Source organism: Triturus cristatus, chromosome 4_2 (assembly GCF_964204655.1).
Source record: "Triturus cristatus chromosome 4_2, aTriCri1.1, whole genome shotgun sequence".
Classification (NCBI taxonomy): Eukaryota; Metazoa; Chordata; class Amphibia; order Caudata; family Salamandridae; genus Triturus; species Triturus cristatus.
This window is the reverse complement of record NC_140586.1, coordinates 815638907-815661487: the sequence shown is the minus strand read 5'-3', so window position 1 is coordinate 815661487 and position 22581 is coordinate 815638907. Positions and strand designations below refer to the sequence as shown.

General features: G+C 45.8%; 1 protein-coding gene across 6 annotated transcripts in view; it reads left to right on the top strand.

Annotated features, from left to right (window-relative positions):
* The window catches only part of MAST2 (microtubule associated serine/threonine kinase 2), a 1353759-nt gene that overhangs the window by 1277078 nt on the left and 54100 nt on the right, over window positions 1-22581 (top strand). For all 6 annotated transcript variants that reach the window (XM_085602761.1, XM_085602760.1, XM_085602765.1 and 3 more), the window contains 6 exons: window positions 1040-1125; window positions 7910-8118; window positions 8510-8648; window positions 12661-12793; window positions 13878-14043; window positions 18041-18142. In XM_085602761.1, the coding sequence (XP_085458887.1) occupies window positions 1040-1125; window positions 7910-8118; window positions 8510-8648; window positions 12661-12793; window positions 13878-14043; window positions 18041-18142 (835 nt within the window). The remainder of the gene's footprint in view (window positions 1-1039; window positions 1126-7909; window positions 8119-8509; window positions 8649-12660; window positions 12794-13877; window positions 14044-18040; window positions 18143-22581) is intronic.

Below are 22581 nucleotides of genomic sequence, written 5' to 3'. Positions count from 1 at the left end.
TGCATACATTCTCTAAACCTCAGAAGAAGCATCTCTGAGAGGCAACAAGTTGTTTATTTTGTTCTGAACTAAAAGACGATCACTAGTTTAGCTGTAAACAAAAAAATCCTTAAGTTTGTGACTTACTGTTAGCTGTCAACCACTGCAGCTAACTATAAAACAGTCACATTACCAGCCACCCACCCCATAGCACCAGCCCCATGGGTAACCCATCGTCATTCGCCATAATAGGTTTCTAGACCCACTAGCCATACACGCGTAACTGAAAGATGATCAGGAAAAAACTAAACATAACCAGACAGAGGCTAGGTCAGATTTACACGGTTGGTTGAAGTTCTTTCTGGAAGTTCCTAGGGTCAGACTCTAAAACAGATGAAACAAAATTGGCCAGGTTTTCACAGATGGCTCCCAAATCCAGATGTTTGTTTTACAGGCGTGGTGCAATAGTGTCTGGCCTGTAGCTCTTTGGAATCAATTTGGCCAACAGAGTTTGAACGTTATCCCTCAAGTTGTCCTGTTTTGGCCACCTGCTTTCAGTCTAGCATTGTGAGGCCCTGGACATGCACGTGCTCGTGCCTACCTGAGTATACTCTACAAAGACCTATCTGCTTTCATGTTTACTTTGTGAAGTCTATTGAGTTTGCTGTAGTTGCACAGTACACTACTTCCCAGACTGTTGAGCTAATTTCTTATTTAGCTTGGTTGGCTCCCTTGTAGCTGCTTCAATCTTAAGAGTCGTGCTCCACTGATCCCTCTCGGTTTTAGTGCAGTCTGGCTCCTACGGTGGCCCAGTGGCCAATAATAATGTAATCTAGTAGAGTCTTCATGCGGTACCATCTGTGGCAGGGGATTGAGAAACCTTTTTCAGGGATTTGTGTAATGTGTCTAAATTAACAAGTAGTTAGTTGGGATGCACTATGAAAGCAAATTGGATGTTTTCGGTAATTGAGCGATCAGTGCTTTGTGTAGTGTGTGCACACCTCTTTGTAAGCTTTGATCCACACAGCAATAATGAAGCTTTGCATTCCTGTGCCTTCAGAGTCGAGGTGCTTCAGTGCAGCCAAAGAAGGCCCCTTCTGAAGAGGAGTTTGAGAACATAAAGCTGATCAGCAATGGAGCTTACGGGTAAGAAGCTGCAACATTAACAGACTGTCTCACAACCAGCAGTGATATCTTCTTATTCATGTACAGTATGATGAATACAGACCACTTTATGGCGAGAACTGGACATCAATGATCACTTGTACTAGATGCCATATAATTACAGGGTGAACTGGGAGTCTCCGGCCACAGCCTCCATGAAATGCAGTGCTTTGATGCACGGCTATCCGGGCTTTGAGAAAGCAGTGTCTGTGGATCCCAAAAGATAGCTTGGAAAGGGTGTTGGAGCTGTTAGGAGTAGGGCTTGACTTTAATCATCTAAAATGAGGACTTCCGATGCACTGGAACATGTCATGTTATATGATTCCACAAAGCCCTGAAAGCATATTTTGAATACTAAATTTAATAAACCCTTGTTCTACCTATAATCCATAGACCGGGTCAGACTAGGACAAAAAAATAGGACCAGGCGCCAAAATAATTGTGGCCCCGATTTACAGTGCGGGGAGTAATTACAATGTGAGGAGTAAAAAAGTGGCTCACATTTGTAAATCGAGCAACTTTCTAAGAATTGCTATCTGGGTTGTCTCCGAGTGTTGAAGAGCTGTGGGTATCTGTGCTTGGAGCAGGTAACTCGTATCACTGCTTTTCTACCCACAGAGTGCTGATGATCCATTGTCACTGTCTTCGATGAGACTATAGCATCCACAATGCACCTTCCTCATTTCCTCAGTCTTATCCCCTTCCTGTCCTCTCCCATTCTCCACCTATGCTGTCCCCTAAGCAATGTAGATGACTGTGCCATCTTATACTGGGTTCAAAAATATGAAGAACATGTTACAGGCACTGTTTTTCAGCAGGAATATTAATACTCCAGGATAATTTGAGCATTTATTCAAACCTATGACCAGCAGATGCGGGTCCCTCATAGGCACACACAGGCCCACCACACAACAAGCCGGCCCACACACACATCCACGAAACTGTCCCATGCATTGACCTGTTAGACAGGCCCATCTGGCACTGCCAGACTGCTCTCTCGGCCAGGCCAACCCTGGCCATAGATGCATTTGTATCATAAAGAAAAAGTGCAATACAGGAATTGAGTCTTGCCATTGCGAATGCGCCTTTTGTGCCGATACACATACATGTGTTTGTGCATGCATGGCTGCTGTCATTGATACATTTTGGGTATGGAGACTTCTCACAGCTGAATCATACTACCTGGCATATTCACACACTGTTTTTTTTTAAAGTTTGTGCTCACCCAGATATGTAAGTAGTAACACTGTCGGACTTGTCACCGGGAGGCCTTTCATATTAGGGAAGGCATATGCCTGACTCTGTCTTAACCCCTAAGGCTTTTGCTGAATCAGTCCAGCAGAGTATCTTCTGTCACTGCCCTGGCGCTGCTGTGTGCCTCTACGGGCAGAGGGGAGGTTTGCTCTAGTTGCTGGTCTTATCCTGAATTCATTGTGATGCTCGAACATAAAATGGTCATTGTGGGATGGAAACAGCGATTAATACTATACGAGTAAACCCACTTGGACATTCCACAAGAGTGGCAGCTTCTAGGGTCTAGTTAAAATGAGTTAATTTGACAGACACTTGAAGAGTTGCCATTTGGAGTTGGCCACATACATTTGTAAAACATTATCGATTAGATATGGGCACATAGAAAACCAACACAATTTTAGAATGTTATCTTGTGTGCATCACTCGATACCTAACATGTATATTCTTTTCTTTAAGTTAATAAAAAGATGAGAGAAGTTATCTGTAATACATTTTGTTTTCTGACTCGCATACAGAGTTCTAATTTTGTTTCAAAACTAGGTGAAACTTTGTATAGCCTCCCTTCATCAGAACTGAGGCAAGGCTTAGGGGATAATGCTTCAACTACTAACCGGTGATCTTCATTACTCCTGTTCCGGGTCTTGCCCCGTCACACTCAAATGCCCCTCTCGCCCTTGGAAATTATTCGAAACTTGGTAGTCCAAGCAAAGTCAGGTTCAGGAGCAGGTAATGTAAGAGGGAGGGGTGTGTTTACTTTAGCAAACATTTAATAAATACTTGAGATGGTAACATGGTTACCGGCCTCAGAAGGGAGGATTTCCCTCACATCGTAAGGGCTGTTCAGAGGAATACTCTGCTCAGGAGTAATGCATATTACCCGTAAGTAATCCAAGCATTACTTCTGTTTTTAGAGAACCGTCCCTATACCAGCCAGACATAAAAAGTACGAAGGCAACATCTCAAAGTAGGACCTCTGCAACAGAACGTACTGTGCTTGTTGCAATAAAAATCACTTGTCTTCTTAGCATGCATTAATTCAGACATGACGTTAGTTCCTGTCATTGCATTATGCAGAACCACACCAGACCTAGAGACGTTTACAAAAGAATGACAACAAGACCAAAGACATCTTACTTCTGCTGCAAGTTTTCTGTTATGTTCATTGTAAGCGGTCTTTTAGAGGGCAGCTAGAACAGCAGGTGGTGTTGGACCAGGAGGAGAGCGATGGGTTGGATTTGGATCTGCGTAGACATGATAAATTAATCACAGTGTAACCAGGTCATCACGGCTTGTGCACACTGCGCAGAGCCTCATTGGCATCACTAATGGGGCAATTAGGATAAAGGCTGCAGCATCTTAAAACCTGTAAATATTATCCATTTTGTGCCATTTGTCGTTTGTGAGTGCCCATGATTTTTATTTGTAGCCTAGGCAAATGTAATGTCTTGCCAGCCGAATGTAATTTGTAAAGAAAAATACATTAATGTATACATAGTTAGACACAGGGGCTTTCAGTCAGTGCTATTCTATTCCTCCTTTTGTCTTTTAATCTTTCATTGACATTTACTTCTGCGTATAATTGGGTACAGCTTGGTGCCAATTGGTTATCCCACTTCAGACATTGGCTTCTTGCACTGTAATGGATGGCATTTTTGCCTGATCACATGCGCACACCACATAAAATATAGGTCTCCTTTTTGCCAGAACCTTTGGGCAAGTCCCTCCTTTAATTTTTTTATTTACTGGTTTTTTTCCACTTTAACATGCTTAGTTTCTAATGCATATGCTGGCGGGGAAAAAATAGAGCCAGCCAATGCCAGACCTTTTGGCTTTGCCAGTGTTTGTTTGCCAACTCTTTAGTGTCCCTGTTTTCTAAGAACAGAACAGGAATATGAAAATTACTGCTGTTAGAACTGTAATGAAACTGAAACCAGGGGCTGTTTGGACGTGGCCCCTCCCACGCGTGTTCCATAGAATCACTATTAAGGGCCTGACATCTTACCTTATGTCCTATTTTTGACATTAGCTGGAACTGAAGCCTATTGTTACACATCTTCAGTAGAGCATTAGGAGTTTCTATCTGCCCCAGGAGTTTTTTTGTTTTGCTTTTTCTCTGGAAGGTCAGTTATACATATTTTAAACCACAACCAAACCTTAGTTTTTTAAATGTTCTTGACTCGTAGTACATCTGAATATTTGCTAATGAGGGTAGAATGCCATTCAGAACTGTTCCTTAGGTTTTGCCTACCAGACCGCAGATGCTGTCTGATTACAAAATACCTACTTTGCACTTACAGTGAGCCTGCAGCCCACCCATTGTTTACTGTTAGTTGGCGGTCACTGTTACTTGCTTTTTATTCAGTGGCTTTCCTTGCACCAACGCATTCCTATTGTGTATTCTCTGGAGCATGGCGTAGTTCTCATCCTTTTACTTGGCTGAATTGTTGCCTTCCACTGCCCACTTTCAGGGTGCTTCTTTTTTCTTTCAGTTAGGCGCTGAAAGAGTGCTTGCATTTTCCATCTCCCTCTCTCATGTGCTTCCCCGCCTTACCCCCTTTCCCCATGCGCCTTATTGCTCTGTTATTCGTGGGCTTCTTCCTGCAAACCCCCACCTCTCTGTGCTCCATGTTACTATTTCCTTTGTGCTCCTCTTCCCCCCCAAAACCACCCAACCCCACGTTGCTCTCTCCCTGTTATGCTTTCTCCTGTGCTGCTCTCTCCCTCATGTGTTTCTCCCCCTGCAATCCCCCCTTCGCTGTGCTCCGTGTTGGCTTTCCCCATGTGCTACCCCCTGTAAGCGTCAGCCCCCAACTTTCTCTCTCGTGTGATCCCTGCTCCACGCTCTGATGCCCACTCCATCCTATGCGTCTCCTCCTTCCCAGTGGTCCATGATGCTCCTTTATTCATGGGCTTCAACCAGAAAACACCTCCGCGCGCTCTCTCCCTCATATGCTTCCCCCGCACACTACCCCATGCTCCATGATACACTTTCCCTCGTATGCTCCTCTGCCTAAAAATGCCCCCACACTCTGTGTTGCTCCCTTCCTCGTGTTTTCTCCCACTCAATCTGCCAACCTGCCCCGCAAACCATATTGGCAAACCCAGTAGTTCCAAATGGTGGGCTGTATTGGCTGTGCCAATGATTGTTATTGTATGAAAACGCAAGCAGTATGATTTACATCATTTGATACAGATATATCATTCCATAAAGGTGTGACTGAGAGAACCGTGTGTCCAGATTGACCTCATTCTAGGATGGAGCGGCTTCATTCTAACCCTCTCACCGGAGGACATAGGTAATAAGATGGATATATTCCTGCCATCACTGGGGAGTGATTTAAAGACCTCCAACCATGAAGAAATCACACTAAACATCTTACACCTTGCTTCAGTGTTTGAAGATGATGAATAAGTGACATACATATTTCTCCAGTGATCACCTTACCTATTTCCAAATTAGTTTTAACTGAAAATATCATATTCGGGTTAGATTATTTAGTGAAACAAGCTTTGCTAGAAGGATATTCCACCTATTAGGACATTGTATATTCTGAAAGGCGCCGGCTAAATGCATGATGAGAAAACTGTGCATTAATAGTCTTTGGAATGAATTTCATATCCGGACACGTCACACTTCCCATATAAGTACAACCCCGTCCAGAGGCGCGCACTTACACCGGTCAGTCCGAGCTGCTGCTTTTCTGTCTATCACGTGTCACTGAAAGCGTTCTGAGGCACATGGCATGTACCACAGGCACAAACAAAACCTTGATTGTGTCTGTGAGGCCTTGACACCGCTCCTGCAAACAGTCAGCTGCATCAGCTTTGTATACAGATATACAGTCTGCGACCCCTACATTTTCAGGAAGGAGGAGCCTATAGGATAGCGCCTAAATAAGCCTTCTCTGTGGTCAGTGCTCCCAATATCATAGCAGCTCCAAGTAGCGGGCTCCTTAGCCTGACATGCCTTCTCTCTTTCTCCCTCTCTTCCACAAATTTAAACCTAAAATTTCTTCTTCTTAGTTCTCAACTAACTCTCTGTGCCAAGGTATTCTGACCAATCACATTTTGTGTGATGACATTCTGATCCAGCCTATTCTCTGTTTCGTGACATTCTGACCAACCAGCTGCACCTTCCTAGTCATGCACAGGTTATAGACATGGCTCTCCATACAACCCTTCACATGCACACCTTCATGTTGTGTACAAAGCAGCCCAGACATTACTCCAGTCTCAAATTGAAATTTGTCACACATAATTGTATCGCTGTTAAATTAATACAAATGTGTAGTACTCGCCCTTCATGTATATTCAGTTATGTTTATTCAGTTATACATATTTTTGACCAGCCTAGTTTACATGGGACAAGCACATATATGATAAAGAAACTGTTCTTGTTTAAGCAAACCATTGTAGAAATTGAAAACATTGAGCTAATGTATCCTTTCAGGATATGTAGTTTTTTTTATAGGCTTAGATCCCCACAGAGCAGGTTGCAGAGCTCTTCCAGGTCTGGATCTTCTGATACAATGCTATGCTTCTTGTTGCGCAGATCCTACCGGCTCAGTCTCTGAAGTGCAAACTTACTGTGCAGGACACACACCTCTCAGGTCTCAGACAGGAGACATCCCCATTGGTTAACACACATTTTACAGAACGAGTCTTCAGGATCAGACATTTGACAGTGAAACAGTTCCAGGGTTCTACAGATTTGTTTAGGCTTTGGCCTCTGACAGCAAGGCTATCATAAAATTGTAGGGGGGTTATAGGTACAGGTTTCTCAAGGCAAGACTAGCCCTCATGTTATGCGGATTGTACAAGCTCTAAAGTGTTACATCAAAGCTATCCTTCTAATAACTAATCTTGTAAAATATTTACCCCCTCCTCGACTATTTTGCGTCGTAAGTGGTTGTCCTGAAAATAAGCTGTTGAACACCACTCTGGAATGTAAGCGTTCCAATGTAACTTATTTCCATCCACCAAAGAACAGAAATAAATGTAAAAGGAAAACCCTAGCTGTCCATTATATTTCAGGCAGCTGTCATGAGAAGAACATGCATACAATTATGCAATAACACATTTGTGGGATGTTTAGTTTGTAAGTTCCAGAGGTGTCTTAAATTCTTAAATTGCCAGTGTGCTTTCTTCACGTGTTCCTGCATAGGTCACATTTACTGAGTAGTATATTCTTTCTGCCGAGTCTTGTCATTGGTTTAACATGGTCAAGGCATTCTCCTCGCCCGTTGCAAGTAATTGTTTCAATGCAGCTTTGTCACTTTGGTACTTTCCAAGTAATTGGCGATGTCAACCTTTTATTTTTTAAACCACTCACAAAGCAACTTTGGACAACGTTTTCTGTCATCACATGCAGGGAAATACTTCTTTCCTACAAAAGCGCTCCATGAGCGTTCTGAATCCTTATGAATGATGGTAGCTAGTGAAACACGAGTCACCACTTATGGCCTTGCTACCTTGGCATCTGATTGGTGTCTTCTTGCCCTTGTCTCCCCAGGGCAGTGTACTTGGTGCGCCATAAGAGCACTCGCCAGCGCTTTGCCATGAAGAAGATCAACAAGCAGAACCTCATTTTGCGGAATCAGATCCAACAGGCCTTCGTCGAGCGAGACATCCTCACCTTCGCAGAGAATCCCTTTGTGGTCAGCATGTTCTGCTCCTTTGAGACAAAGCGCCATCTCTGCATGGTCATGGAGTACGTCGAAGGTAAGTGTGCCTAGAGGCCTTCTGAAGAGTTCTTCGACTTGTCGTGGTCTCTGCCTCATGGCGTACTCTGGAACTCATACTTTTTCTAAATGAGAGAATATACTAGAAGAGGAGCTCATTGAATCGAGGCACCCTCCGCAGAGACCTATAGGCGAGAGGTTTGAATCCGAGTGGGGTTTGGCCACCTTTCAGAGCCTGATGAAAGTACCATAGAGTTGTGTTGTAATAACACTTATTATACTACTGTTAGTTGGATAGCCCATATTTGGAGGTCTCTAATTTAGTTTTAAAAGGTTCATATTATTAAAAGTAATGATGTAGCATTTTGACTTTGAGAGTGCTAAACTTGCCTTCTTCATATTATGGTCTGGGATGTCTGATTTCATCCTAGGAGGAGACTGCGCTACGCTTTTAAAGAACATCGGAGCCCTCCCTGTTGATATGGCGAGAATGTATTTCGCAGAGACCGTGCTGGCACTGGAATACCTGCACAACTATGGCATCGTCCACCGGGATCTGAAACCAGATAAGTATGTTTGTTGTATACATGTATTTACCTAGCATTATTTTATATTATTTATTTCGATTTCTTGACTAGCATTGTTCCCTTACACTAAAATAATAAATGTATGACTATTTCTTTTTCACTGAACCAGATGGAAAATGGTGTTTTCCCGATAGGCACTGATATTTTTTCTATCTTGTTTGGAACCAACATTTTCTTCCCGTCTTCTAATTCAAAGAAGACTAGACACATACAACTGTGCTGTGCAGAGGCTGTTACATATCTCTTCAAAAGAAAAGATGTTAAGTGAATGAAAGTGGTAGTTCAAATAGAATAGAAACCCTAACTAAAGGACCGTGTATTAGTTTATGGCTGTCATTTTTTGAAGAATGCACGTTTTTAGTATATTATGATCTATATCAATAGATTGTTTTGAACTTATTTCGTTGCACTTGATCTCTTTTAGCAAAGGGAATAATGCTGTTTAAAAACAGCTTCTCCTCAGTGGCGCCCCTTTGTCTTCTAATTGCATTTCTTCTGATCTGTCTTGAGTTGCTCCACTTTTAAAGTGCTAGCTTCTGTTTCGGTCTCGACTACAGACCTCATTCAGCTCTGCCGCAGTGTATTGTCAAATAGATAATGCGCACAATACTTTCAGTGGCTTTGGGTCACCCATTGCTTACTGTTGGTTGCCTTTCTCGTTCATGTCATATTGTTGCCTCTTATTCAAATGTATTTCTTCCTCTTCTTTTGTTTGTCCCTCCCCTGGCTCCTTTTATTTTAGTTTTGACTTCAGCTTGGGAGTGCATGTGTTGTCTTGCTTTCACCCTCTTGTGCAGATTCCTACTCACACCCCTGCCCCCACTGTAATCTCCTTATTGCCCCCACCAAGCGTATCTGTTGTTTTCCTCTTCCCTGCTTATCCTGCTTGGCTTTCTTGTATATCTTTAAAAAATAAATATTTAAACACTCCTACATCCAGCTTTTCTGCTGCTGTCCACCTCCCTATCCCATTTCTCCCACTGCAGTCATTATTTACATGTTTTTCTGTCTATATGGTACAAATTGAATCACAAAGATGGTGGTAGAGATGATCAGAGTTGCTTTAAACTTGATTCACTCCAGAATTCTTGATATTCTCAGACCGACATTTAGATACAACCAGAACAGAACAACAAATGTGCGATCGGGGGAGGAGCCAAGATGGCGACCGGGACGGCAGCGTAGACTCCCGGCTCCGTGAACCTCCGCATCCCGCACGGATATCCTGCCTGAGATCCTCAACCTGTGCTATGTGGTCGTGTTTCTGAAGGAGAGGGGCTCCCGACTGTGTGACTCCGAGGTTTCTAGCCGTGCTATCGCCGGAGAAAACTGCATCTGAACTTTGCGGCCTGTGCGGCCCTGGAGCCGGGACATCGAGTGGACGCCGTGGCCGGGTGGCAGTGCGACAACAGCGGCCGGTGGTGACTGGGTGGAGTCGGCCCACCGGAGCGGTGCCAAACTCGGCCTACATTTCGGCGTGGTCACTTCTACTGCCCAGTGTAGCTGACCGAGTGCATGACCGGGGGTGCAAATCTTAGATCCTCCGGTGACTGCCCCTGCCTTGCTGGTGAGCTGCCCGGCCGCCGTCCGTATCCTGCCCCGATCATTGCGGGCCGCCCCCGGATTTCTACGGGAGCTGGTCCGTGGTGGGGACGACTGTTGCCCGTGACCACGGATAGTTTTTTGCCTGCCCCCGGAACCCGGTCACCCGCGACGTGGACATCGCGACGCTTGTCCCGGGGTCCCGGCCCCGGTGAGGGTCGGGCATACTTGGCGGCCATCTTGGGTCGATGAAGCCTACCATCCTGTCCGCTGGGCCGCAGCGGGCCTGTGAGCGTACGATTTTTGGGAGTGTGGCGGCGAGATCACAGAGAGCTGAGCTGGGGTACGGCGACCTCCTCGAGGCTCTTGGTACTCTTCACTCCTCCTTGGTTCATGGTTTCGTGATCTTGGGGAGTAAGCTCGATGGTGTGGCGTCGGAGTTGGGGCAGTGGCGGCCCGCCTGTCCGCACGAACACAGAGTCTACCCACACTGCGCGCAGGAGGACGCTGTGGCGGCCACCCCTGAGGTTAGTACACGACTGGACGCCCCGGCCAGTATGCTACAGTGTGTTCGACCTTCTGAGGGCCTGATCTGTCCCGGAGGCGTTGGACCTGAGTGGGATGTGGTGGCCTCATCCCGTGCATGCCCTCCTGCGACCCAGAGACAACTCCAGCAACTAATGTCTGCTTTGGCTGCTTCTGCCTTCCTGAACCTTGCGTGCAGTGCAGATCCTAGGGCAGCACTGGGAAGCCTGTTTCCTCACGCGGCGGACTGTGTTGATGCTCAGAGACTTCCACCCCACCTGTGTGCGTCGCTTCTCTGTCGTTGTTGGACATTCCTCTGCCTAGGAACATTGGGTATGGTGCTGGGTCGAGGGGTTGGCATGGGCAGAATTCCACAGAGTGGTCAGGGATGAGGCTGGCCCCTCGGGGGTGGTCGCCTAGTGGACGGGCGGGCTTGGGGTGGTGTGCTCTCCTGACATGGCTACTGGCACAATAGGTGCATAATGCTCCCCATCGTGGTTTGAGAAGATTGTTTTTGTGCTGTTCCTTGTTCACTTTAGGGGAACCTTACCGTGCGGGAGGGAGAAGCCGGGGGTCTGTTATGAAGGCCCTCCTCCAGTTTATAAATACTTTCTCTACCCCCCCGTCTGGTGGGGGTCCTTTCCTACTTCTTTTTCCCTATTCTCCTACATTTCGGGTCTGGTTCCAGGGCGACAGGCACACTGCTGGGGGGGGGGGCCGTACTCATCTGCAGAGGTGCAGGGTGGGGGGTTGGGGGAGGGGATTCTGTATTCTTTCATCTTTTTTTTCCATGGCCTCCTTTTTCTTCTCTGATTCTTTTTGTTTTTCTTTTTCTGGGATCAGCGTGATACACCTCCTTTTGCTATGCCTCGTTGCCGTTCCATGTGTTCACAACTTCCGGGGTGTTCTTGGGGAGTTCTGGCGGGGGACTGCGGGCGCAACTGTATACTATGTTTTTCCCCATCCTGATGTTCTTGTGTTTGCGCCATTGATCGAATAGATTGCTGTAAATCGCTAACGTTCATTACTCTGCATATCCGTGATCGTTGTTTTAAAATTGCTTGTCACCTGATCCTTCTGCCTTGTTTCATCATAAAATGAAAACCTCTTTCTCCTGGTGCCCTACTTACGCTGTTCACAGTATTAGCAGTCCGATTTTGCTCCCCGTAGTGCTGCCTGGGTTTATACTTGTCGTTATTGCTCTGATTGCTTAGCGGCCGGCCCTGGGGGGTTGTAGGCCCATACTTGTTCTTATTGAACTGTCAATAAAGGTTTTCAAAAAAAAAAAACAAATGTGCGATCAAGGACTGCCAACCGCACAGGTCCTACTGTCTACTCATATTACTAACTATACAGATGCTGTTCTTCTAGCAGTACTTCACTCCATACCTCCAACTAACCAGGATTAGCATTTTCATTGTATTTTTATTATGAGCTTTGAAAATGTCCCAGGCCTGTGCACCACGAAGGGGGCTAAACACATGTTGGCCATACGAGAATTTTGGAAGCTTATCAATACAATCATAGTAACTGGAATCATCTCTACCACCTTGTATATGACTATTTGTTCCATTTAGAACATACGTGTGCATGCACCCGTGGTGAAGGCTGTAGCTTGACAGTGTGAGCCTTACAACAGACGACAAACCTGTGCTCATACTTGGGGAGCCTTTCTAATATTATGAAGCAGACCTGCATTGAATGCACTCTTACGTGGGCGGCGTAGCGAGAAGAATGGAATTTCAATTATTGTACTCCACGTGATATTGCCGCAGTGTCATTAAAGCATTCATGGGCTTATTTAACAGCAATGCTGTCGGTTCCAGTACATGAATCAGACGGTTTATTTGTGTTTTCTGGATTTGTGCCTATTTTTGTAACCTCATTTAACTATGCAATTCTGTAAGTAGTGCATCTCTCTCTTCCAGCCTGCTGATTACATCAATGGGTCACATTAAATTGACAGATTTTGGGCTTTCAAAGATTGGACTCATGAGTCTAACTACAAACCTGTACGAGGGGCACATCGAGAAAGACACCCGGGAGTTCCTGGATAAACAGGCGAGTGCTGAATTACACACATGTTGGTATGGTAGGATTTAAGCCTCGTATCCACCTTAGACCATACTCCCCACTGGGATCAGTGTTACATCGACCTGGAAGAACGTAAAGTGATAGAAGGAAGGCTTGAATTAATCTTACCGACAAGCAATTATTCAGAACTGTGTTCCAGTCCATGGTCATGTTTTTGTTCGCATTGCCATTACAGGCAGGGACAGGCAAATGAGCCTTGTTCTATTGCATTAGAAACAGGCCAGACTGAATTGCTAAACTACATTCCATACTGAATGGAAATACTAGCAAGCCAGGCTGGTGTCAGACTCACTAGGACTCATCAGTGTGTTGCATCCTGAGTCCTAGGCACAGTGATCTAGGGGACAAGTACTTGTGCATACTTGTAGCACTTTGAGGCATCTCACTGAGAAAAATACCAAAAAGTGATGAGTGGAATGCTTGGATTCATCTCTTAACATTTAGACTCCTCCAAAAGGGCACACGTAGTGCAGTTATTACACCGACCTGACACTGTAAACATAAAGAGACCTCAGCTTACAGATCAACGCATTGTAAAAACGTTGTCGTGTTCACACACAAATCAGGAGGAGGTAAATTTGACTAAAATGTTCAAATGTCACATTTGGGAATTGCCCCTCAGCCTTACCCTATGATGTTGCATGTCTCTGCTGAGCGCTAGCTCAATTTCTGAGCTTACCCCTGAAGACAAAAGAGCGTCCGTCATGCACAATATTAAGCCCATGTGTTTATCTGCATGATCTTTGTCTGTTTCTCTCTTATATGGATCATATATCATATATTGCTTCGTGATTCGTAGTTGTGATATTTTTAGTATAAGATATGTTCTATATTATTTTATGAATGCTTTAACAAGCATCCTAACTTTTTAACTTTAAAGTGAATATAGTACTTTAGTTCGTGCTGTATTGATGGGCTAAGGGATAGTTGAGAAAGTAGTAGCTTGTGGATGGGGTGGGGGTGGGCAGCACGGGTGGGTGATGGTGCCAGACCATGATCTGGTTTTGCGATGCTTTGTCTCACAGGAGATGTCTCTTCTCTTATTTCACAGGTGTGTGGTACTCCGGAGTACATTGCCCCGGAAGTGATCCTCCGACAGGGCTATGGGAAGCCGGTTGACTGGTGGGCCATGGGCATTATTCTGTATGAGTTTTTGGTTGGCTGTGTCCCTTTTTTTGGGGACACTCCAGAGGAGCTTTTTGGACAAGTTATCAGTGGTATGTTAACTTTCACTTTTTACACCTACAGTCACAACACCTTATTTAAAATCTCGGGTGTGTAGAATTGACAGATTTTCTTCAACAAACAAACATATGGCTATTAATGAAGTTATGCTTTTTGGATAATTTTGTTAAAGTTTTAAAAGCCTTCTGACACGTCTTACAGTGCTCTTGCTATCTGTTCATTCCATGTGTTACCAGATGAGTGATCGCTGTGTCATTAATCTAAAGTTTACTTTGATCTCTGTGCTACTCTTTGCATGGTGAGAGTTCTCACAACATTATACATGGCTGAAACAGGAACCTGGGCATGCAAATGTGGTATCCTGTTTATAACCGCCTGATTGTTGCAGCACGAAAATGAAATTGTCATTTTGGTGAAGTACTTTGGAGCACAGGTCTGCCTGTTATGTAATTAAAAATTAGTTTCAGCACCTAGTCCATGTAGCCTTTCATTGTAAACACGAATGCCACATTCATACCTGGCGCCCCAACACCATGCAGGCAAACCCTTACTGTGAAGTAATCTCTGTATCAAAATAGTTTAGTTGTGCATTATGTTGCCTTGTTTATTGATTCATGTATACAGTGCTCACATTTCTCTGTCACCTGGGTCTTCAACTTTGAGTTCAGCAAGCAAGATAACGGAATGAAATGGCTGCAGATTCGACAGATTCTCTACAAGGAGCCGGTCTCCTTGACAGGAGTGCAGTGTTTGTAATGGGAGGGAACAGTCACACTTGTAGCTCCCTGTGCTGTGGTACTGCCTGACCCCAAATTCCTGTGCTGTGCTACAGCCCGCCTCTGGTTCCCTGTGCTGTGCTACAGCCCGCCTCTGGTTCCCTGTGCTGTGCTACAGCCTCCCTCTGGTTCCCTGTGCTGTTTTACAGACGGCCTCTGGTTCCCTGTGCTGTTTTACAGACGGCCTCTGGTTCCCTGTGCTGTTTTACAGCCTGCCTCTGGTTCCCTGTGCTGTTTTACAGTCCGCCTCTGGTTCCCTTTGCTGTTTTACAGTTTGCCTCCGGTTCCCTGTGCTGTTTTACAACTAGCCTCTGGTTCCCTGTGCTGTTTTACAACTAGCCTCTGGTTCCCTGTGCTGTTTTACAGCTCGCCTCTGGTTCCCTGTGCTGTTTTACAGCTCACCCCTGGTTCCCTGTGCTGTTTTACAGCTTGCCTCTGGTTCCCTATGCTGTTTTACAGCTCGCCTCTGGTTCCCTGTGCTGTTTTACAGCTCTCCTCTGGTTCCCTGTGCTGTGCTACAGCCCGTCTCTGTTTCCCTGTGCTGTGCTACAGCCCGTCTCTGGTTCCCGGTGGTATTTTACAGCTCTCCTCTGGTTCCCTGTGCTGTTTTACAGCTCTACTTTGGTTCCCTGTGCTGATTTACAGCTCTCCTCTGGTTCCCTGTGCTGTGCTACAGCCGTCTCTTGTTCCCTGTGCTGTGCTACAGCCCGTCTCTGGTTCTCTGTGCTGTTTTACAGCTCGACTTTGGTTCCCTGTGCTGTTTTACAGCTCGACTCTGGTTCCCTGTGCTGTTTTACAGCTCGACTCTGGTTCCATGTGCTGTTTTACAGCTCAACTCTGGTTCCCTGTGCTGTTTTACAGCTCGACTCTGGTTTACCTGTGCTGTGCTACAGCCCGCCTCTGGTTCCCTGTGCTGTAGCCTCCCTCTGGTTCCCTGTGCTGTTTTACAACTTGACTCTGGTTCCCTGTGCTGTTTTACAGCTCAACTCTGGTTTTACAGCTCGCCTCTGGTTCCCTCTGCTGTTTTACAGCTCGCCTATGGTTCCCTGTGCTGTTTTATAGCTCGCCTCTGGTTCCCTGTGCTGTTTTACAGCTCGCCTCTGGTTCCCTGTGCTGTTTTACAGCTCTCCTCTGGTTCCCTTTGCTGTTTTACAGTTTGCCTGTGGTTCCCTGTGCTGTTTTACAGCTAGACTGTGGTTCCATGTGCTGTTTTACAGCTCTCCTCTGGTTCCCTGTGCTGTGCTACAGCCTGCCTCTCGTTCCCTGTGCTGTTCTACAGCCTCCCTCTGGTTCCCTGTGCTGTTTTACAGCTCGACTCTGGTTTCCTGTGCTGTGCTACAGCCCACCTCTGATTCCCTGTGCTGTAGCTCGGCTGAAATCCCCTTTTCTATACTACAGCTTCACTCCGATTCCCTGTGTTGTGGTACAGTCCGACTCTGATCTCCTGTGCTGTGGCACAGCTCAATTCAGATTTCATTTGTTGTGGTACAGCGAGACTGTGATTCCCTGTGCTATGGTGTAGCTTCGCTCTGATTCCCTCTGCTTTGGTACAGTCCGGCCCTGATTCCCTGTGCTGTGGTACAGTCCGACTCTGATTCCCTGTGCTGCTGTCCGACTTTGATTCTCTGTGCAGTGGTACAGCTCAATTCAGATTTCCTGTGGTGTAATGCAGTCAGACTCCGGTTCCCTGTGCTATGGTGCAGTCAGACTCTGATTTCCAGTGCTGTGGTGCAGCCTGACTCTGATTTCCAGTGCTGTTGTGCAGTCTGACTCGGATTCCCTGTGGTGTGGTACAGTCTGACTCTTATTCCCTGTGATGTGGTGCAGTCAGACTCTGATTTCCAGTGCTGTGGTGCAGCCTGACTCTGATTTCCAGTGCTGTGGTGCAGCCTGACTCGGATTTCCAGTGCTGTGGTGCAGTCTGACTCGGATTTCCAGTGCTGTGGTGCAGTCTGTCTCTTATTCCCTGTGAAGTGGTACAGTCTGACTCGTATTCCCTGTGATGTGGTACAGTCTGACTCTTATTCCCTGTGATGTCGTACAGTCTGACTCTTATTCCCTGTGGTGTGGTACAGGCTGACTCGGATTCCCTGTGGTGTGGTGCAGTCTGGGGCAAGGAAGCAGAAAACTGGTGGAACTGAAAACATTTCCCGAGGCATCAATGTAAGCACAGCAAGAGCTTAGGTTTAAGCGGATATCTGCTCAAAGTGGTATCCGCCCAAGTTCCCTAAACAAACGCATTTCAGTGTGTAGCACTCGCTGTTCAAGCTGGCAGTGAGGTATCCCCAAAACGTACCTCCTGCGTCAACTCTTAAGGTATTTCTGCGGTTACTTAGTTCTCACACACAACAGCCCAGATCTTTAGCTATTATTAGAATAATGTTCATAAATTGCTTCGCGAGGCCAGCTACCATGTCCATGAGAAATGTGGTAGAGGAGACATGGGTTGAAAATACCTAAATGGGCATGCTAACCGTCAGTTGAGGTCCGAGTAATGCTCTTCTGTAGAACATGGCAGCAATGTACAGGCTGGCCCAAGTTCCAACCTTCGGAAACTCTGTATTATTCTTGCATCTATTTCGTAAAATATACTTGGCAGACTTTGTATCCTGTGGTTGAAATTGAGCACCTTAAATCCGTTCAGTATTCATATATTTTGCGGACAGTTGGTAAATGAATATTTTAGAGCATTCCCTATGCCTTTGTTGTTGTATTAATGTGTTATACTTTTAAAAAGTGTTGTTACGAGTTTAATGGATTCATTGTCTCTACTTTATTTGATTTATGTTGGTGCTTTCATTCAATAGAAAGCTTTAAAGAAGGAACAGTTAGCCGTTAACCAACCTGAACACACATGTAGGTTCTCTCTTCCATTTTGGCGCTTGGGTTTGCGTTCAAACAAGAAGTTCTATCAACATGTCTGAAACATGTCTTAAGGTACATGAATGCATTCCTCCTCTAGTAGCCTGTCTGCTTCTTGCAGTTTTGCCCATGTCCGGGGCATGCTACACTTGGGTTTCACTTGTTACTGTGTGACGTAGGAGGCATGGATTCTTGACTTATAATAAGTCTTAACATGGCTTGAGTTGGACCAGAGATAAGAACGTGGGTGGAATCAGACATTTCCCATCACAGCCGCTCCTCTTGTCACGATGCTTACCAGATGTCCCTTAGACCTCAGAACCAACCACTAAACGTGTTGTATTTCTTTTGCCTGGTGTTCTGTAACACTTGTCTTTTTTCATCTCTTCAGATGAAATTGCCTGGCCTGACGGTGATGAAGCTTTACCTCCAGAATCCCAGGACCTCATCTACAAGCTCCTCCGCCAGAACCCACTAGAGCGGCTGGGCACAGGTATGGAACCGTAGACTTGTCCATAAGTGCACATGCCATGCACACTTTCTCTGCAGACATGTAGGTTCACACGAGTAAAGACCGATTCGGTGTTGAATGATTCTGAAGCAGGTATTAGAGTAAGGTATTTAATTAAACCTTACCAAGTTTATCAAATGAGAATAACTTATAAAAGCTAAGTACTGGTTGGCCCTCCTGGGGAGTTCTGATGAGCATTTTAGGAAGCTGGCTCTGTATATACTATACCAAAGTAAGGTTAAGTGTGCACAGAGTCCAGTGAATAATACCTTACTCTCAAGTTAGTGGTAGCTGGTCTGAACAGTTAGGCGTATCAGAGAGCAGTGTTAAGCATTTATTGTACATACTCAGGCAAGAAATGATGCCACAAACTCAAAGCCTGCGTTCAGACCAATTGTTTGTATAAAAAGATATTACTTTATTTTATTGTAGAACCAAGAAGCAATTAGTGCAGGTAAGTTTGACAGTTTTGTAAAACAAGCAATACTTTTTAATAATGCTGTAATGTTTTGTAAATGCAGTGGGATATTGTAAAGTTTTAAGAATAGTTCTGTAAATGTCAATCAAGTACAGATGTATTCTTTTGCAGTGTTAAAGTTAGACATTTCAGTGCAATAGATAGAACTACAATGCAGTCCTCAGAGGAAAACAATGTTAGGCAGTTTGCAGGTAAGTATTTGTCTTACTTCCCCAGGCGTTAGGGGTTTGGGACAACACAGGACAAGGTTCAAAATCAGGCAGGTACTGCACCACCATCGGCACTGGGGCGGCCAGGCGCAGAGGTCACTGGGCCCAATGTTATTCAATAGAGTACCTCGAAAAGGCACAGTTTGCAGGTAGGTACCTGCGGTTGGTGAGCACAGAGCAGGCCACAAGGCAGCACCTAAGCTACACCAACAGCGGCACAGAGGCAGCCGGGTGCAAATCAGCATTGAGCGCCCAATGCTTTCAATGGAGGTCGTCTGTTTTGGACAGAGGCTGCAGGCTTGGACCAGGAAACTGGGTGAAGGCGACCAACAGCTGGGAAGGTAAGTTGGATAGCTGGGGGGGACAACTGGTCACCTTCGTCTGGGTTCCCCACAGTTTGGGGCGGAGGATGCAGGGGTGCCTTTTGGTGTCTGGTTTCCTTAGCTGGATCCAGTCGAACAGAGGCTGCAGGCATCAAGGTGGTGGTCCTGGAGAGGTTAGTCCCCAATGCAGACAAGGTCAGGATCGCCGAGGAGACTTCACAGGATAGGTGGGTCTCTCAGACTTGGGCGTCGGGTGCAGAGTGGCGGATCCGCCGGTATCCAGAGAATGGTGTTGGGTTCTTTGCTGGACAAATTTGGTGTCCACAGGAGGCAGGAGTCTTTGTCAAAGGCAGCACAGGTCTGCTGGGGTTCTTAAGATTGCTGGCTGTGGGCCACGCCGGTTTCTGGAAGCAGGGTCACTGTATGAAGAGACAGGCCAGTAGGGCTGAGGCCAAGTCAGTTGTCTTCTTCTTCTCTACTGCTGTAAGGCTCTTTAGTCTTCCTTCTTAGGTTGTCGTATCTCAGGAGCAAGGTTCAGAGGTGCCCCTAAATACTAGATTTAGGGATGTGCAGGTTGGGACCAATGAGTCCCTTCCTTGGAGTGTCTACCGCCCTCTTATGCCACCCTCCGGGGGGCGTAGGGGGGACATATGCTTTATCCTGATTGAGGGAGTCCCCTCATCTTCAAGATGGAGGAGACTGAGATGCGTGCTTCACTTGGCCTCCCCACCTGAGGGGTGGGGTTTGACAAAGGTTGGCACACCTCCTGTCCTTTCTAGGTGTTCCCACCCTTTCTCCAGCCCAAAGTGGGGGTCAGAACCGGTGGGAGACAGCTGCTGAGAGCAGCTGAGGCTGGGGGTAGCTAACAAAGGCGGCAAACCTTGCCCATCCTGGGGTAGGAGGCATGACACCTCTGCCCAGGATGTGCTTTGTTTCAGGACCCAGAGAGCGGATGGCTCTCTACCCTGGGTCCAGAAACCTGCCTGGTGGTGACAGATGGTGGGTAGCTACCCAGGAACAGGAACCACACCACGGCTGGTTGTTTTCTTGGGGACAACTCTGAGATATCCCCTGAGTGCATTTTATATTAAATCCAACACTGGCATCAGTGTGGGTTTAATCTGCTGAGAATTTTAGTACCAAACTTCTCAGTCTTCAGTAAAGCCATTATGGAGCTGTGGAATTCATGCAGACAAACTCCCAGCTCATGTACTCAGAATGGCTTTACTGCACTTACAATGTCTGTGAATGGTACAGACACTGTAGGGGCATATTGCTCATGCAGCTATGCCCTCACCTTTGGTATGGTGCACCCTGCCTTTAGGGCTGTAACTGTGATTTACCCATGCCACAGGCAGTGTGGGTGGGCACGGCACACAGGGATGTATGCCATGTTGTCTCTTCAGTTTGGTCTGCACAAAAACATGCTGCCTTCAATGGCAGTGTGTGGGTGTTAAGGTGAGGAATCTCTGAGGATGGCATAATATACGCTGCAGCCCTCAGAGTCCCTCTTTAGTCTCAAGGCCCTTGGTGCCAGGGGTACCTTTTACAAGGGACTTACATGTGGCCCAGAGGTGTGCCAATTGTGGAAACAAAGGTACAGTTTTGGGAAAGAACACAGCCCATGGGAATCTGATTGGCAGGGACACAGGGCACACGCAGGCAAGCTGGCATCAACTATCTGGCAAAAAGTTAGGGGTTAACCATGCAAAAAGGGGCACTTTCCTATAAGCATTTATTATTAAGAGGGAAAAAAAGAGGGAGGGGCCTCTTCTGCCTTTTAACTCCGATCTGCCACAGCTCAACTTCTCTCTGTCACCAAATAGTTAAAAACAGCATTCATGTGGAGGATTAAGTGTGACCAATTCATTAGGTAAACTAGGATCCCCGCTTCCACTCCTCCCACAATGTGGCAACCTCACCTACCACCCCATTCCTTCCAAAGGGTTAAGCTCAGGAAGAGGTGGCAAGCTGGAAGCTTGGTAGAAGCTGTTGGTAGCTTCAACTCGAAATCCATGACATTTTAGAGCTGTCACTATGAAAAGTAAAACCCCTTTCAACTGGGACGATCTTTGTGAGCAGAAGTGCTCCACTGTAGTGATGTTTGTGTATTTAGCAGGTCCTAGCTTCCGATGCTAGTAACAAAGCTCAGGTGGTGTGAAATCTGCAGGACATAGTTCTGAATCTTTAGGTTGATCTAGAAGAAGTGGCCATGCTTATTTTAGTTGGCAGGGAATTCCAAATTCTGGGAGGTATGCCTGAAAATATGCACTTCAGGCTTGGGTTTTTCTTATACTTTGGACGATAGAGGTGTAGGGAGACCTTCCCTCTTTGGCCTGATGGTGTATCCAGTTGTAACACCTTGTATGTGGTACAGATGGTCTTCTACGTACTTAGCACTTCCAGAGGCAGTCTTTTCAATGATTCCAGCAGTGGATTGTTGTCATTGCTGTTCTTGCTTTAGAGAGGATGCTGGTTTCATAGAGGCTGATTTTAATGATGCATGTTGTGTCGCCAACCAAAACAGCTGTTTCTGAAGCGGTCTTTCTCTCCTTTTCAACTTGAAGCAAGTGCAGTTCGCTCAGTCATCCCTTCGAGAATTGCCTACTGCAACACAGTCCACATAGGCATCAAACAGAATGGCATGACAAATGTAATGTCATTTGGAACATTGAAGGAAGAATCATCCCTGGACTTACACAGCCTGTGTATATAGCTGCAGTTCTTCCTGGCTTGCCTTGGCTCCCCACAGAGCGAGGTGTCCCATTTGTATGATGCTTAGCCCAGGTCCGGGACTCAGCACAGTATGGCCCAGGTAACTGGGTTCTCAGAAGAGACTAAGAAAATAATCTTCATTAGCAGTGTACCAAATACAAATTCTGACAACCAGGTTCATGAAGTTGGAAGGTTGCCACCTTTGCAAAATTTCAGCAGTAGGTGGAACTTCTCACACAAATATTTTTTGCAGAATTTCCACCAATTTTTAAACGTTTTGGGGGAGATAAATCACTGTCCTTTAAGAAATGTAATGTGCTCCCTGTGTGCCACTTGCAAAGCTGTGAGTACGTAAATGCTATGTTTAATTGCATAAAAGTATGGTTTTGTGTATATAGATAAGTTGTGTGTGTGAATGTCATGATTAATTTGTAGGCTACCTCATAAATTCTTGAACTGGCTAAAACCAGGCACCTCTGTCTTTTTATTTTATTGCTGGGAAATATTTTTGCATATTGTTTCATGGAGAGAAGTTTCATAGGCCCAGAGGGAGCTCCATTAGCCGCTTCAGGGTGCTTTTCAGTGCTACTAAACATATCCTGGTACTATCTAACTGCAGGCTTTATAGATTATTCACATTCTTCTTATGCACTTTATTCTCATACGATGTTTCCTCACCTTTTGCCAAATCTGTGG